At 40.8% G+C, this 17,976-nt stretch overlaps 1 protein-coding gene across 1 annotated transcript in view; it reads right to left on the minus strand.

Moving 5' to 3' along the window:
* sntb2 (syntrophin, beta 2) overlaps nt 1-17,976 on the minus strand; it is a 34,518-nt gene that overhangs the window by 10,755 nt on the left and 5,787 nt on the right. Inside the window, exons 2-3 of the mRNA XM_085360145.1 lie at nt 5,052-5,274; nt 2,124-2,334 (exon numbers count right to left, since the gene is read on the minus strand). Coding sequence (XP_085216271.1) covers nt 2,124-2,334; nt 5,052-5,274 — 434 coding nt within the window. The remainder of the gene's footprint in view (nt 1-2,123; nt 2,335-5,051; nt 5,275-17,976) is intronic.

Below are 17,976 nucleotides of genomic sequence, written 5' to 3' on the forward strand. Positions count from 1 at the left end.
AACGATCATTAAAAATGACTGAGCCGATTATTAGCCCCTCCCTCATTTATCCGCGACACCTTAAAGGCCGGTCCGTGAAAATATTGTCGGGCATAAACCGGTCCGTGGCGCAAAAAAGGTTGGAGACCGCTGATTAAGAGGACCCGAGGGAAGCTCGGAAAGCTAAGCAGAAGTTATTTGGAGAGGAGAGTGACTGCTGTTGGTTGAAAAGAGAGGTAAAAAAAAACAAAACTTCAGTGGTGTTGCACACTATTTTATATTATTTTTTAAAGTCATTGTTAACCCTTTAAATCCGGTCAGAGCAGCACGCTCCGTTTTGTGTAACTATTTTTAAATCCCTGTAGAATCTGAACCGTGTAAGCTAGCGCAATAATTTGTTTTGCATATGAAACCGGAGGAGTTGTACTTACATCTTATGCCATCAGCTTGTCCTCGGTCACGGTTTCCTTCCACATATAGCTTTGCAAAAATTGCATAAAAAGCGCTTGCAGGAACAAAAACATAATATTCCAGAAACACGCTTTGCCGATCCGATCAGCTGTTCATAACACTTCCTACAGTGAAACAGACGTCAGCGCGAACTGTCGCATGTCCGCCATTTCCTGGCCGAAACCGGAAGTGACGTCATTTCGCGGAAATGTAGTTTTTTACTTGTAGACCTTAAAAACCTCTACTGGTCATGTTTGGCTTTACTGAATAGTTTCTGGGATGCTTAGAACTCGAATTGCACTGCTGGAAATAGTTTATTTTGATGCACATGCTGTTTTCTTTGCAAATTTGCATCATAGGATTGTTTTTTTTTTTGTTTTTCCTGCAGTGTATATAAAAATTGGTGTATCTCCAAAATAAAACTATGGAGACACTCAAAATAAATTTCCTGTTGTTGTAAACTATTTTTTGCAACTTTTTTGTATTTAAAGTTTTGAGGGATAAACCTCTTAAATTTCTCCAAGTAGAAATATATGTAAAAAAAACAAAACAAAAATGATTTTCAATTTTTTTGTAGTTTATTGCACTTTTTTGCAATTAATGTAGTTACTATGGACTTAATGCATACATATTATTAAAATATGGGCTATAACAGTTATTTAGCAACTTGAAATGCTCCCACAAATGGCACTACAACATGTAAAAAAATAATATAAGCTCTGGCGGACTTGGTTCTATAGTAGGTCTTAAAGGGTTAAATAAATATTGTCAAATAATCGCGATCTCAATTTCAGTGAAAATAATCGTGATTATCATTTTTGCCATAATCGAGCAGCCCTAGTTACCCCTGTGGAGCACTTTGCTTTCAGGATGCAGGCTTATTTGGAATTTCTAGAGTTTCTAAACATAGAGTAGGAGGCAGAGCCTTCAGCTATTAGGTACCTCTTCTGAGGACCCAGCTCTCAATTTGGATTTAGGAGACAGGCACCCTCTCTGGATGATTTCTTTTTGGATAAATCTTCTAGTTTGGACTGGTTCTTGTCACTCTGAACGACCCCTTCAGCTATGCTAGCATAGTTTCCCACTGCAGGGGGACTTCCCATCATGCAATGAGCACCTCTTCTTCCTTACATGCCTCTATTGTCTACCCTCTCATGCAGTCTGTGTTTTGCGCATTCATTGTATGTTCTTCTGTTTTTTTTATAAGTGCATTTACTTACAATACAAAGTGCGTAGAGGTGGATCTGTGTTTACACTGGGTCTCCTTAAGCTTTGATGCAATTTTGCTGCTGGATACAAAAATATCCCAGGAAAACTAAGGCTCGGGTGACAGTGTATTTTTTTTCCCCCAACACGGTGGCCTTTGGTAGCTTTTCACAGGTACCTAAAAGGTGGGTGGTGAAACAGTTGGGGTAACTATGGAAATTCTGCCCTGTTAAAGAGCCATGCTGCTGCACATCGGGCAAAAAGAGAGGGTGATAGAAAGTGAAAGTAAAGCCTCAGTAGAGACAGAGCAAGAGAGGGTTCAAAACAAACAGTTCATCCATTAAGCAACAAAACCTGGCAACGAAAACTTTTTCTCCGCTTGTCTTCCAGCTCAAAGTCATCTGGTCATGTGTGTCGTTGTTTTGGGGCTTTTTGGTCTTTTTTTAATGTAGTAACTCATGTACAGTACAGCACGCAGGTAAAAATACCTGTTCAGCCAGCCAGCCGATGTGTTTGAGATGGGGGTGTGTGGAGGCTGAGGTCGAGGCCCCCAGGTAGGCGCTGATGTGAGCCAAGGTCTGTGGCAGCAGGGCGGCAATGTTGGTGTGGATGGCAGTGAACCAGGTGTTGGCGGTGGGGCCGTCTTTACATCGCAGCACCACCGTGTGCTGGCCGTCTGGGGAATGGAGCTCTAACAGTCTGGATGAGAGAAAAGGGAATCATCAACTAGATCAGACTTCAATAATTATGATAACGATTAAAGGTCACTTTCTTTAAAATTACCTAACAATGAGCCGTAAAAGAATAGTGCAGTTTGGAAATGGAGGAAGTGATGGTAGCCACTAAAACCAAGTACCTTCTAGTGGGTTATTCATGATGAAGTTAAATCTAATTTCCTCAGTAAATAATCATTTAACTGCTGCATGCTGCAGTTTAGAGCTTTTAACTGCAGCTGGCATTCCTTAGTTTTGTGTTTCAAGCTGATGATTCAGAAATCCAGCTCACTCCTCGCTATAAAATTCCACCCACTCAGCAGTTATATTCACAAACACGCTTCGATCGATTCCCGCAGACTCGATTTGCAAAAGGGCGACTCACTGTTTATCTGAGCAACAATTAGGATTTGCATCATCTTTATGGAAACTAACTGTTAAAACTCAGATTATAATTCTTCCCCCTGTATGTTTGCCTGCTAAGACCTTTGTGGCAGGAATAGTTCAAACTTAAAAAACAGCGTTGAACAGAATCATAATGTGGCTGAAGGTGACAGATCAGCAGGAATCCCAGAGAATGAGTGCATCTCAATGCCATCCCCCATTGGTTGGGCACTTTCTTATAGCCTGCCCACCGTTGCTGCACAGCTGCACATGTGCAAGCTGCTTTGCAATGCACCTCCGCCTCAGTTCCTCCTTTTCATACCTAATCAAGGGGATGTCTGTTTTTGCTTTGTTCTCGCTGTTCTGTTTGTGCTGCCACCAAATATAAATGACAGATGAAGATAACAGTCCTCTCTGGAAGATATCGCTTGTGAATTTGACTTTTTTTTTTAATGCTTTATTAACTTATTTTGGTGACTCCGTTTAGTGAAAGGTGATACTACATTAACCTCTAAAATCCTTTTGTAATCAATCAGCTATCATTGCTGTATCATTGCTAATACCCTTTAGTATTTGGTAACAGGTGCATATACCTCAGTGCCTCTCTTGTGTGCCATTTCCTCAGACCTGTCTGTCCTTCTGAAATATCAAACTAATCAAATGGACGCAGCACTCGTTGTGTTACGCTTTGGAGCTGTAGTGGTAGAGCTTTATAGAACTGCTACGATAACATCAGTGTGAGTGACTCAGTGTGGTTTTACTTTGGCAGTTTTCAGATCTCACTCTGACCTGGTGACGCGGCCAAGAAGGCTCATTGTGTTTCAAATTTCTCCCAAGTGTCTGTTATCCAAACAGCCAGACGTTTTTCATTCGCCCTGCAGATTTGCAGCTGTAACCGGCTGAATCTGGGCATGTTTTTTAAGGTGCAATTTTTAAACTATAACCCACCGGCTTAAAGGGAATAGGCCTTTTCTGCAGGTGCTGCTTTACTTGGACATTTTCCACCATTCTCCTATTTATTGCGCGATAAACACAGAGAAACATTTGTACTTCTGCATTCTTTCTTGGACAATTAGGTGAGTCCATTACTTGATTTGTCACTTTTTATTTCGCTAATTTTATGGAATTAAACTCTGGTAATAATTATTATTGTAATTGCTGAACAGCACCGGGGAAGAGTCTCTCCTCAGTTTTTGTTGCGTTGCACTAGAGAGACACGGGAGATTCTCATCAGCATGAATAGTGAATGCAGCGACACAGAGAACTGGCACTATACGGTGGATGCTAAGTCATGCAGAACAAACAGCCAGTGTGCAAGTCTTGTTCCCATGTCCGAGAACTTTCTGAACTAACGAGCTATCCCAGAGCCCGCGCTGAAGTAGCTGCACACTGCAGGACGCCTACCCATATATAATGACAACTTCATCCCCAAGTGTTGCTGTCAAACAGTTGGGCAGCCATAATTGGCCCATCAAAGACTAAATTCTGGACTTTTAACTCATTAATTTTACAGCTTTTCTTACTGATAAGACCTCCCCCATTGCCAACCATACTTTATGTGAATTAAATAAAACGGTTTATAATTACAGGACAGCTATCAGAACTAATTCTGAAATTTTACACATGTATTTCTTACAATTCAGTAGATACAGTAAAGAGTGTCAGGGGTGGGGCACTGCATGCACGCATATATTGGCGGCTTCTAGTTTTTAAACTTGCCCAACCTGACTCAACAATGGCCTTATTACATGGAACAGCCCTGTGTTAGGATTAGCTCAGCCAAAACTGCAGCAAATCCATAGTTAGAACTTTTCTTCACTTTTCACTTTCCTTCTATTTGCAAACAGAGTAGAAAGCATTCGGAGACGCACGGAGCAGGTGGATGGAGGCCGCTGTGCTGAGAGCTGAGCTCCTTCTATAACCATCTAAAGGAAATGCCCTCTGTTTGACATTAACCAGGCCCAGGAGCACAACAAAGAAAAACAGAACTTGTTGGCCAGTGTTGGGAGCATTCTGTATATACACAGGTCTCCTTATTTGAAACTTTGGCCATGTTTGGTGAAAGCATTCGCCGCTGTTGATATATATCTGAACAGTGGTGAATCCTTTCGCTAAATATATGACAAAAACTAAGGAAAAGCATTGCAGGCCCACTTAAATATTCACAAAGACACAGGAGTGTGTCTGTCGTGCTTTTTATCTCTTTATAAAACAAACATTCCAATCTAATGAACAGAGGTTAGGCACTGAAAACGATTACACACCCAACCACACCCAACCTCCCACATACACAGGTATTTCCCTCACACACACACACACCTGTTCTCCAGGTCTGGCATGGTGAGGTTTCTGCAGATGAAGCACATCTTCAGACTGATGACCTTTCTGTCTTTGGATGAGGAGGAGCTGCTGCTGTGTTTGGGCGACCCTGAGTCATCGCTGCCGCTGTAGCTGGGTGACTGTGGGCGGACGCCGTCCCACGGCAGGTCAGCCACCAGGGATGGCTTCTTGAACAGTGGAGAAACCTCACGGATGTACTTCACTGTGGAGTAACAATAGAAGAAGCACATCAACCAATGAGGTTGTTTTTATTTTGCGTAGTTGTTATATTTTTTTTTTACCCTTTTATTACATTATTTCAGCATATTTATATTTTTATGTTATCTAAGGTAGATTTAATTATGCTTTAAGTTTTATTTACTTATATATATTTTATTTATTTCATCTTGATCTTAGTGCAAACTGTGGCACCATTAATCAAGAGAAAATCAAATATATGAGATGGACATTTACCCCTTCTTTTTCATCATCGAATAAACCAATCATGTTGCTGTTTTTGAGAAGCTGAATGTAAAATAAGCTAAAATAAGACAGATGCTTGGTTGCGATATTTGGAGTGGCCATCTTTAACCCAAACCATAAGGAATCTCTGGGATGTTTTCTGAAAGAAGTCAGCTTTTAACCTGCTTCTGAAAACACGCGTGGAGAGCACTTCTTTCAGCCTCAGGTTTGGTCCTGTATTTATCCAACCTGATATCCAACCTGATGTTTTGAACATAATAACATCATATTTTGGCCGAGAACCCAGAGGCCGTCTTTATTCTTTAAAGTGGTCTCCTGCGTGAAATTATCTTAGAAAAACAGGACCTGACTCGGCCGTACGGCTTCGAGGTCAGCTGTTTGTAATAAAAATCACTTTTGCTCCGATGTGATGGATTCACTTTCCAAATTTGGACTTTTGCCGCCTTCTCACCCCCACCTTGCCTTCACTTATTCTTCTTCATCCGTTTTATCCTCCTGTGCGAATGAACACTACATTTGCTCCGTGTTCAGTCCTGTGCATGCTCTCGTAGTCCATTTGTGTGCAAAATAAGTGAGTATGGGAGCTAAAAGAGAGAGTCTGGAGTGTATGTTGGACAATGAGTCGGTCTGCTCTGCATGAAACCTGAGACGAGGCTCTCGGGAGGTGAGGTCATTCTTGAATGTAGACCAGGATATTAGGATTGTGAAGGTATGCATGCGCAAGAGAGACCTACAATGGTTCAAGAGAATGTGAATCCAATGGCTCAAAATTATGAACTGAGGTATGAATAAATATTCATGACAGCTTTAATACTTGAACAGTACACACTGACAGTGAGAAGCTGGTAAACCTATTTAGCAATCATCTAAGAAAGGCATCCAAAGATTTAAGCTTTATAAATGAGTCAGATTTTTAGGAAATGTAAAGAGTAATCAGCTGACTTGGTTATCTAAAAGTATAAACTGTTGATGGGCTTAAAGATATGGGTTGTTAAAAATTAAAATTTAAAAGAAACCGAAAGAGAAAACGAGCAGCAAAAACTGCATGACAGATATTTAAATAAGCTGGCTAAAAAATGGATGTGGCAGCTGAAATTCAAATAAAAGCATTTAAATGTTGAAGAATAAACACAAAAGACCTTAAATAATAAGTTATACAGTTTGACTGCAGATTAAAAAGCAATACATGACTGAAATTTATGGATGCATTATGAAAAAGTTAAAAGTAATGAATAAGTACTTAAAATATTCAAGAAAAAGCTAAAGCTGTGTATAAATAATCATTAAAGTTGTCGTTTCAGTTGTTCTCGACGTCTGGCTAAAATGTCCAGCTTCTCTCACTGCTATTGCAAACTAAATAAATACATAAATAAATAAAATGACAACACAGATATGATCTTACAGTGTCAGTGAAACTGCATGTTTCAGAGTGGTGGGGTACCGGAAGCTTGAAGGTGGAAAACCACTAGAGTGCCTGTGTGTGACCCTGAATCACTCAGTGAGATACAGATTGACTGATATGTAGGTGCAAAGCATGCTGCACGGTGACTGTGTACATTACACGTATGAGTCAGAGGGAAGGGTGGAGTGGGGAGTAATGCTAAGGCAAGAGCAAAGACCAGCCATCCTAACCACACCACCCACACCAACACGGTCTGGGGCCATTTCTGCAAACCTAAGTGGTTTGGACTAAGTAGGAGAGTGTGAAAGCATTCCTGAATGCCAGTGTTTATGTGTGAGAGTTCTAGAGAAATGCATGTCTCTGCTGCAAAGCCCCACTCTCACACTAATAATCAGATTTGGTGCAGAGATGTTCAGCCAAGATATTTTCCGTCAGCAGACCCTGGTCTCTTTGTGGTTCTGCATGTTTATATCTCTGCATGTGAACATCTCACTGTGGATCACCGGGCTGTGATTGTCTGTGTGAACGTCTCTGTTTCCTAACAGCAGCTTTCTTTCTTGAACTGTAGACAGCGACAGAAAGCATGCAAGCTGTGGAAATTGGCTTTTTTTTTGGGTGCTGCTACCGCAGTCATTTGGTAGCCTCTTCTCATCCACATCAAACAGAGCCAGTGCAGAAGGTTTGATCATCTAACCCCGATGTCTCCTGGAATCGTCCCAGGTGAAGCGTTTCAGGCATATCCAATAGAGAAAAGGCTCCAGGACATACCAGAGAGATCATGTCTCAGCCCAGAAGAGCTGGAGGTGCTGGATCTCTGTTTAGACTGCAGCCACCATGAATCAGGCTCAGATAATCAACAGAGAATGAACCGGTGGACACTACCTAATCAACAAACAGCAAATATTCACGTCCAGCTCCATCGATCTCTGTGACGGGAGGAGGAAAATCTTATAAGCCAAAGTCCCATCTCATCAATTAAATGGTGCTGCTTCTTCCTGCCAATGGAACTTGCACACTAACTCTTATTAATGATTTCACTCCAGACCAAAGCAGCAGGATGAACGCAGATTCAGCCAAACGTGTCCAAACACACTGGACGACATCTGATCAGAACACGCAGCAAAGTCACCAAAGAGCTTTTCATCCTGAACAGGCAGAATATCTTCAACTGTCCGAGTCAGTCATGTCAACTCAGCCTACCTGAACTGCAGGCTACACGTTGACCAGACGAGACCAGAACAAGTCGAGACCAGAGCATCTCAAGTGTCCTTCAGATCAGTTCATTTCATTTATCAATATTTGTTTAAGGTACTGTGGACCAGTAGAGACCATTTTCCCTGTCAGTAATAAAAAAATCTTGCTCTTGGCTCTTTAAACAAACAAAGAAAATGGGGGACATGAAAGCAAATGTTTCCTTTGCAATATCAGAGTGTTTCACAATGATGTCAGCTCTGTGTTAAAGGGTTCATCTTTATCTTCTTTATGCATGAGAACCAGCAAGGTTCACGTAATAGATCTGTACACATTTTTCCTTTTCTTGAACTTCTAAATATTGATCTTTTCAGTGGATTTAAGGTGTCTGATGGCCAGCTTCTGCAAATCAGATACATTTTCCCTTATTAATTATTTTTTTGAGTTTTTATTTGTTTTCATGAACAACAAACAATAACAATTACTGACATCCTTGGTAAAAATCAGTGTATTATACAGTCAGTATGATATGAGGCTTGTAGTCTAAAGCCCTTTGAGTGTCCGGTAAGATTAGAAAAAGACTAAATAAATGCTAATGCATAACATTAGGATAGCTGAAGCCCAGTGAATTGTTCTGTCTTAAGCACAGCTTAAAAACAAAACGACAACAACAAAAAACCCCATCAGAATCATTTTAGATCCACAGTGTGTAATCTGCTTGAGGTCTCCATTTTAAAAATCTGACCAGATTCTCATTGGTGTGTCTGCCCTCCTGTTCTCCTAGCCTGTCCCTGCAGCTTGATAAAACTTCCATGAAATATAGACCTTTAATTTAAGCCACGCAGTGCATAGAGCAGCTGTGCCCGGTGGATTCCTGGGGTAACGACTGAAGAACTTAGTGACATATGCCATATAAATATTACATCTGTATATGTATGTGGCATTCCCATTCAGCAACGAATGATGTTGCTGATGGTGCGTAAGCAGAGGCCTGGCGGACCGCTGGGTTTGTAATAGCTGGCACACACCCTGAAACCCGAACTCTCTACCCACAGGAACCTCACACAAAGATGGCAACAGCTACGGCCAAAATGTTTAGAAGACCTAAATTACACCGAAGCTGAAAAGAGACTAAAATTTCTCAAATGACCAAAAATCCAAAACTAAATCAGGGGCCAAAAGTCATACTTGAAGATAGTCCACTCTGACAGACTTCTTGTGTTGGGCATGGATCATTGGCCGTAACAGGACAGGGTAGGATGGGATAGGATAACCAATGTTTTCAGGAATTTAACAATTTTTTATATTGGAATAAACTTGAGAGTATCTGATACACTCTCAGACAGAAAAAAGGATCAAAATTATAGCAATGCAACTGAGATAGAACTATTATAATTCTCTTATGAACTAACAGATATAATAACAAGGTTGAAAAGTCCAGCCATACTTATGTTTCAGCTGCAACAAACCACTATATAGATAATAATAATAATTTGTCTTAATTAATCTGTACTTTTGTTTAATCCAAAAAAAAGAGACATTAAGCCCCACATATTTTTCCAGAACCCAATCCAACATCCTTAAAATGCTGGTTTTGACCAACCATCTCTCCCAAAGCCAGAGATATTCAGTTAAGCAGCAAATTCCCAAAATAGTTGTGGTTTAATTCTGTTTTGACTAATGGTTGCAGCTCTAATCTCCATGCACTTTTGAAATTAAAAAGAAAAACATGCAAATATTAAGGGACGAATAGATGACGATGGAATAGACCTGAAATGCTGATCTCCATCTCCATTGTGTGTAATTAAGTTGTTGTCCGGCTGCAGTGAAGCTTGTGAATGCTCTGTTGTGTAATACATTGGCACTGTGGGCCACTGTACATCTGCTTCTATTCAGTTTTCCTTGTGTGTGTGTGTGTTTTTGGCCGAAATGAAAGGCCTTGCAGTGGCTGCACTCTTTGATGTAGCCATCATCGCTGGTTGTTGTCTCTCTTTAAAGCTGAGATGCCACAAACAAGCTTTACCTCTTGTGCAGTTTCCAGCTGCTGCGATGTCACCACATTGTTACTCTTGGCTGTAGCCTACTGGCAGATACATATTTCTCTGAACTACTAATTATGCAATCCACTATACAGCTGAACATGAGGCATGACAGCAGATTCAGAGATCTTTTGAGAGCTTTCTGCAGCACACTGTGTATGTGGAAGCTCGTGCATTACAAGTCCTGATAATGTTGTGTTGTAAATTATGGTGCTTTTAACAGGTCACTGCAATATGCGCGCGTGAACCACCTCTGCAAGTCCAGTTACAAAATATTAAGATGGTGACTGCAAAAACACTCAGCTCGAACCTTCTGTGACTTCACTAACCGATGGGTGATGTCAGCCTGGCTACCTCCACCCCTTATATAGAGTCCATGGCCAAGACCAATTAAAGACCAGCAACTCCTAAATCAGCGTTCCAAGTCAAGACCACCTAGTACAAACTCTTGGCGGAGACAGGTGGGTTTTCCAAGTATCTGTTATAGATTGGTTAAAAAGATTTTCCCCTCCTTCCGTTTTTCTGCCAGAAATAATCACTCTTCCTCTTCACAGTCTGCAACTTTGTGATAAAACACTGTCTTCCTTTTCTATCGTGGCAGGCAGATTCAGTGCTGTCTGCCTCTGCTTCGGTGCTGTTGGATGAACTCATTAGTTCTGTAGACCTGTCGCTCAGCTCCACTTCTGCTTTTAATTAGGCCTATGCACAGAGGACTCTCGCCTCTGTTCATGTATCGGTGCGTCTGTATGTTTCTACACTAACGTGTGTGAAGGAAATTCCCCGGAGATGCCGACCAACATCCCCGTGAGTCTGGCTCATCTGCCTCTCTTCATACCTCACTGCCTGCAAGGAAAGAGGATGCACGGGAAAAAATAACATGTGGAAGAGAAAGAGTCTGACTCGACACATATTTGGTTGTGGCAATAGTTGTGGTACAAAGCTACCAGAGAACTACTCTTCTTTACCACACACACACACACACACACAGAAGTAATCATCTCATGGTATGGCTGAAATAATAGCTTACAGAGCAGCAAGTCACTCAGTCAGACCCCAGCCTCTGGATTTTCCCCCCAAACTGCCCAGAAATTCCCCTGTGTTTTGGCCAGCAAACCTCTCCACACTCGCTTTTGTCTCACTCACTCTTACTCTCTAAACTCCGCTGCTAAGTTGCCTTTCTGTCTGTCCTGTTTTCCTCAGTCTTTCTCAATCTTATTCTTCTTTCCACACATCTTTCACAGTCCCACCTCTAGTTTTTCACCCTCTCTCTCTCAATTTCTTCCCTCGAGTGTTTCTGCCAGAAACATAATGAGAACAATGTGTCAGAAAGCAGATCCAACAAAGAGTGTGCGCACACGCGTGTTTCTGTGTACGATGTTCTCGTGCAGTCATGTCTCCAGAACACACAGCTGCAGTTACACTAACATGTATGAATAATTCTATTTTTTAACTAGTTGCTGATGGTTATGTACAAAGTAGGGCTGAACGATATATCGCATTTGCGATAATATCGCGACATGATCAAGTGCAATTTTCTAACCGCAAAGGCTGTGATTATACTGTGATTATAAGGCTGTCCAAATTACTACCATATCCCAGAATTCATAGCGCGGCCCAGCCAAACTCCAGTTTCCAGCAATGGCGGCCGCTACTAAGTTTTAAAATTACTCATACTAATCTTTCTGGGTCACAAAATAAACTTTTAACATATTTTCAGGCGAGAAAGTAGTTGTGTAAACATCAAATATCTGCTCGGTTTATCAAGATATCCCATATTTGCAAAAGTGCTTCGACGTTTTCAGAGGCGTCTGCTACCCACCAGCTCGACAGCTAGCCGGGAGCTCGAGGGTTACTGATGCGGCCGAGAACGGCACAACTCCCGGCACATCATTTTCAGATCACCGCGGAGTTTCGCTGCTCGGGTTAAACGTAATATATAAGTCACTTAGACAACCTAAAAATGTTATTGTTGGGCTTTTTTCAGTGTTTTGTTTGTTCGTGAGTAAATCGGTTTGGCTGAGATTAAAGTTATTAGATTAGATAAAATAAAACTTTATTAATCCCCCGGGTGGGTTCCTCCTTGGTTTTCACACAGCTGACTAAACGTCAAACAGAAAACTTATTAAACAGAAGTATGAGACAGTCGAGAATTTACACCAGTGTCTGGTTATATTTTAGATAGCAAGGAGCAGACGGCCGAGTTTATTAAACTCCACCGAGACAGCGGTGACGCTAATCAGAAGGCTAGACCGTCCAATTTCACGCCTTTAAACTTTAAAGGCGTGTTTGTGTGTGTGTTTATACAATTGCTATTATGTTTGCACTTTATGTGTAATGTTACTGACTGCAGAGATCAGTAAGATGTGTGTATTTTTTATTTATTAGTTTTATTTATTTAATATTATTTTTTAATTGAATGACTGTCTAGTAGTTCACAGATGTCGAAAAACTGAGTGTGGTAAAGCCACTGATTTTTTTTATGTATATTTCTGCAATCTGCACATTGTACTGACTTTCATTTTAATGTTTACACCAGGGTTCCTTGTCAGCACTTTATTCTCAGATGTTTGTAAGCTAAAAATAAACTATTGTGTATGTTCAAATATACTGTTGTGATTGAAGAAGTTAAATAAAAATGTCAGTCATCAATTCATGCATCACCTCATGTCATCATAACAGAGGTCTGTCTTCCAGGAAAGAACAGTTTAAAATTAATGTAATATAGTATTGGCCATACTATATGATGTATTGCTTGTCTTTGTTTAATAATACAGAAGACAAAGACCTTAAAAAATAATCGCATATCGCATCGCAATCGCAATATTGGGGCAAAAAAAAATCGCAATTAGATTATTTTCCATAATCGTTCAGCCCTAGTACAAAGGGTTAAAAGAACAAGTCAATACCAACAAGATTGTAGCTAAATCTACGGTCAAGTCCAGAGTCAAAAAACAAGTCAAGAGCAAGTATTCTTTCAAAGCATCAAAAACTCAACAGTATGAAGTCAAGTTGTATATTCAGAGTACAATCCAAGTTTAAAAATCAAGCTAAGAACCAGTAAGCTCCAAGTCAACTCCCACTACAAAAGTGCCAAAACTTCAGCTAATACGAAAGAGTGCCACGTCAAGTAACAGTTAAAACCAACAGTTCAAAGAGCCATTCAAACCTATGATCAAACCAAAAGTTAAATAAAGTGAAGTCAAGACCAACAGGTCACAAGTTTAGTCCTTGGGGAACTATAAAGCCCAAATCACATCGCGAATTTAGTCCAAAAACTCCAAGTCAGGCTCAAAATACCCAAAGTCAGGACCAACAAATCGCTCATCATGACTCTGTTTTTTTTTTTTTATATTTTACTTGGGGCGAGTTCCAAAATGTAATATCAACAAAGTCCCAAAAGTGCTGATGTCCTACTCACATTCTTGCCAATGAAAGAGTCAAACTCATAATAAATGTTATAGTAGAAAAATATTTTATATCATAAATCATTTGAATTAGTGTTTATTTTAAACATTTGAGTCTTTGATTTCAATTTGCCACTTCCACAGTGATGATAGGTACTGCTTTAACATTTAAGGTTGCCTTTAGCTATTGGAGGCAATGCTGTCAGTACACAGCAATCATTTATGCTAATGCTGGATTTACAGCATTTTTCTTTTAAAGCAGTGTTATCCATCACGTGATTCGCAGGATATTTAACACACTGGATTATCCCAAAATACATTCCATTAAGGCATTTTATCTATAAATGGTTTTCCAATTTATTTGGCATACCCAAAGGTCAGTGCATTCAGTGTATGGCATGAAAGTGTATTTTTATCTGTGTCAACTTTCTACCAAGGATAAAGCAGATTATGGACAAAAATAATCACATTCACCATTGTTTGCGACTACTAAAGATTACAAATGTCTACCTGTCATTGCTGCAGCGGGGCACAGAGTGATGCTGGTTTAGCTGTAGTAGGTTCTTACAGAGGACAAGCAGGATGCTTTCTGGTGTAGTGGAGCATTAGGCTATGCAAGTCAGTCACACATGAGAAAAAAAAAGTCCAACCTTTCTAAAAATTGAACGCCTGTCAAAGCAGATGTAATTGCATGAAAACCACAATGGCAGGGCAATGAGACCAGACACACCAGAGCTTATGGTTAGAAGCTCAGCATTCAGTATTCAGACCAAATGCTGCTCTCTTATGTCCTAATGCCACAGTCACGCTGCAGCATGACCAAAGTTACTGTGGCCGTGTGTCACTTGGGAGCCTATTGCTGCTCAAATGGCTGCTCTGAAGACGGAGACATGTCTGTGATCACTCGCAACCACATTATCTTCTAAGGGGCTTTGCAATAAAGAGATGTTAAGACTTAGTCAGTCTGCTACCAGTTCACAATTGAATGGGACCAAGTTGGGACTTACATGTATGTATATCAAAAAACACAAATCAGTAGTTGCAATCAAAAGTGGTTACCAAGAGGTTCAGGTTGTTGCACAGCCAAGAGAATAGACTTTAAAGCAAATTAATGCAAAACAAATACACTAAACAACAACAAAGAAACAAAGACTGAACAACTACAAACTCTGATCAATTGCAAAAAGAAACAAATCGCTACAAAGTGACTTGAAACAACTATAAAGAGATTCAAAGAGCTGCAAATAAACTCAGAACACCTGCAAAGACTCAAAATAATACAATCCAAATGCACCCAAAACACTTGGTGAGACTCAAAAGGATGCTAAACAGAACATCTAGAAACAGGGACACAAATTAAACACAAATAAATGCAAAACGACTACAAAGAGATAGAAACCATGTCTGCCCTATGCGTAGTAATTTAGTGTCACTCTGGGGGTCTTGGAAGGGTGAGGGGCCTCAAACATGTCTTACAATGTCGCTCTGTCAGTGCTAATACAAACATGTCTTCCTAATTTCATTTTAAGGTCATTTATAATTCCCTTGGCAGCTGGAAACCAGAGACTTATCCTCAGATTGGTATCAAAGGCAACGGAGTTCAGAGCTGAGAAAGTGGCGGTGGCCTATTTCAGGCAGTGCAGACTCATGCTCCGTGAGGACAGTAAACGCACCGTCGGCTGAAAAGAAAAGAACCGTTCCTCATCAAGGCTGTCCCCGTTTTATCAATGCCCTTTGTGTCTGTTTTTTTTTTTTATTTTTTTTTTTATTCCATTCAATTACTCACAAAAGGCTCATCTCGTGTCTCCTTCCACCGAGCAGAAGGCTAACCCAATAAGATAGAAAGGGCTGCTGCAGCAAGCTTCAACTAATCATTTGGACATACGGGATGTTGTGTCTTCCAGTCAGCTGCTGAGGGGAGGGGGATTAATCAGCAGCGTGTCATATCTGGATTATGTATGTCATGCATTAAAAGGTCAGGCAACTTCAGTGTGCTTATCGAGACCTCCCTACCTGTGTGGCCTTGGAGGGTGAATTCAACCTCGTGCAGCAAATGGCCTCAACTCGTACTCACACGCAGCCTGTGTTACTACAGTGCAAGAAAAAGCAGGATGCTTAGGATTTAATGTAAATTCTTCCATAAATTCTACTTTACAAAGCTTTAATATTTTCAGTGACAGTGGAGTCCAATTCACTGCGATCCACTTAGACCTCAATAATGCAAGCAAAGTAGAATTTCCAAAAACTCAGAAACGAACAAGTAGTCTAGAGCTTTATTAGGAACACTCGTTCAACAGATCAACAGCACACATATTGCATGGCACCGACTCAATGCATTTAGGCATGCAGACATGGCCAAGACAAACTGAGCATCAGAATGGGGAAGAAGAATTGCTTTAAAAGACGTTGAATGTGGCATGGTTGTTGGTGTCAGACAGGCCGATCTGAAAGTTTTAGAAACTGCTGATCTCCTGAGCTTTCCCACCACAAGCATCTCTGAGGTTTACAGAGAATGGTCAAAAAAAGAGAAAAATATCCAGCGAGTGCCAGTTCTCTGGGTGAAAATATCTTTTTGATGTCAGGCATTGGAGGAGAATGGGAAGATAGTAACTGAGATAACCACATTACAATCAAGGTATGCCGAAGGGCATCTCTGAACCCATATCACATTGAGCCTTGGGCTACAGCAGCATAAGACCATACCAGGCATATCTGCTGTCTATGATGTCACAGATCCAAGAGTAGAAAAAGAGTGTCTGAAAAAAACTATAAAAAGTGGATGTAGCCACTGTGACACCACCCACAGGTTTGTCAAGTCATGTTTTGAAGCCACAAGCTGAATGTTTGCACTGTTGCCAGCTTGGTGTTTTGAAACCAGGTGTGGCAAGTGAGGGATGGATCTGACTGTGAAGATGCCGCTCATGAGTACACCCTGGATAATCCTCAATTCTGACACTTAGAATGCTAAAAAATGACAAAATATTTAGTGTGATCCAAAAAGAGTGTCCGAAAGCGTATACTGAGTTCATGTTAAGGTGTTGTGTGGATGTCCCATCAGCTTCTCCATCATGGATGCTGGGGTTACTAAGTAACCAAACAAGATTTTTCCAAGAAGAACAGCCCAAGAGTCCTGTGATAGTCTGGTTACCTGTCCTATGATGGCTGGGAAAGGCCGCCTAATCTGGATAAGTGGAAAAATGGATGGATGGCATACTTTGTACAGTTAAATAAATGCCATGGTTGCTATTGCCACTTCAACTATAAGTTCCTGTCATTGAGAATAGTTCTGTTATAATTACTTTGTGTTTTACATCAGATGTCTTATTTTGTCTAAAAAGTAAGTCTAAAACACAAAACCATTAGAGTTCAAAGAAAAGCATCAAATCCATATGTTTGAAGAACCGGAAGCCATTAAATGTGCTGCATTTTTGTTTAAAAATTGCCCAAATGATCATTTCACTACTCATTGATTGACTAATTGATGCAGTTGGACATCCTCCCCTGTAGTGCAGATGATAAAACTTACATAAAGTGTGGTGGAACATGTGGAGCAGCACGAATCATGCAAGCCGGACCCACCAGTTTTGACCTTTGCCCTACATAAAAACATGCGAGCGGAGGTCAGGAATGTGGGGCTCCCGTGCTAATTGTCTGAACATTTTGGAGGTTTGTGTAATGTGTACATGGCAGAAAGAGTCTGGAAACTCGAGCCTCATTCTGGCTCACTGCTGCAGCGGCAGAGCCACAAACAACACAGCTCACTGCCGTCAAACTGGCAAACAGTGACAGGCAGCTGACACATTCCTAGAAAAAGACCTCTCAGTCTGGACTGTAGATGCATCCGGCACATCTTCCTGTGTGCACCCGAGGGTGACTGCAAATGCTTTTTATGTTGATATCAGATCCAAAAGGCTGGTTTCCACCAGAGGTTTCGAAGTGATAATTATTTCTGTGTTACCAGAAAATCCCGATACCACAAAGACGCCTAAGCTTTTATTTGGCACAACGGAGAGCTTAAAAACAGGCCTCATTCTGACTTTAGTGGAAATGTGTCACTCATTGATCAGTTCCTACAATCACTGCTCGTCAGTATTCACCCGGCGTTCATTCCAAACCATTAAACACTGCATTTAGCCATTCCCAACTTGAAGTTTCCGTATCCCAAGGGCTCTGTGGCCAGCAATCCATTCTTTTTCCATTTTTTCTAAAGATTGAACAGTTCAACGTCAGTGCACTTTTAGGCTCTGAATGCATCTCAATGAAGCTCTGTGGAGCCACATAATGAGCCAGTAAACAACACATTCTCAGCCCACACCATAACCCCATCTACACAAATTATGTTTTTAAGGTTTTACGAAGTCTAACCAGGAGTCACTGAAGACTATTGCAGCTGGCAAATATGATTG

Source organism: Diplotaxodon limnothrissa, linkage group LG7, assembly GCF_057381915.1.
Source record: "Diplotaxodon limnothrissa isolate DT_005_m linkage group LG7, D_limnothrissa_male_GT1.1, whole genome shotgun sequence".
NCBI classification, from domain to species: domain Eukaryota; kingdom Metazoa; phylum Chordata; class Actinopteri; order Cichliformes; family Cichlidae; genus Diplotaxodon; species Diplotaxodon limnothrissa.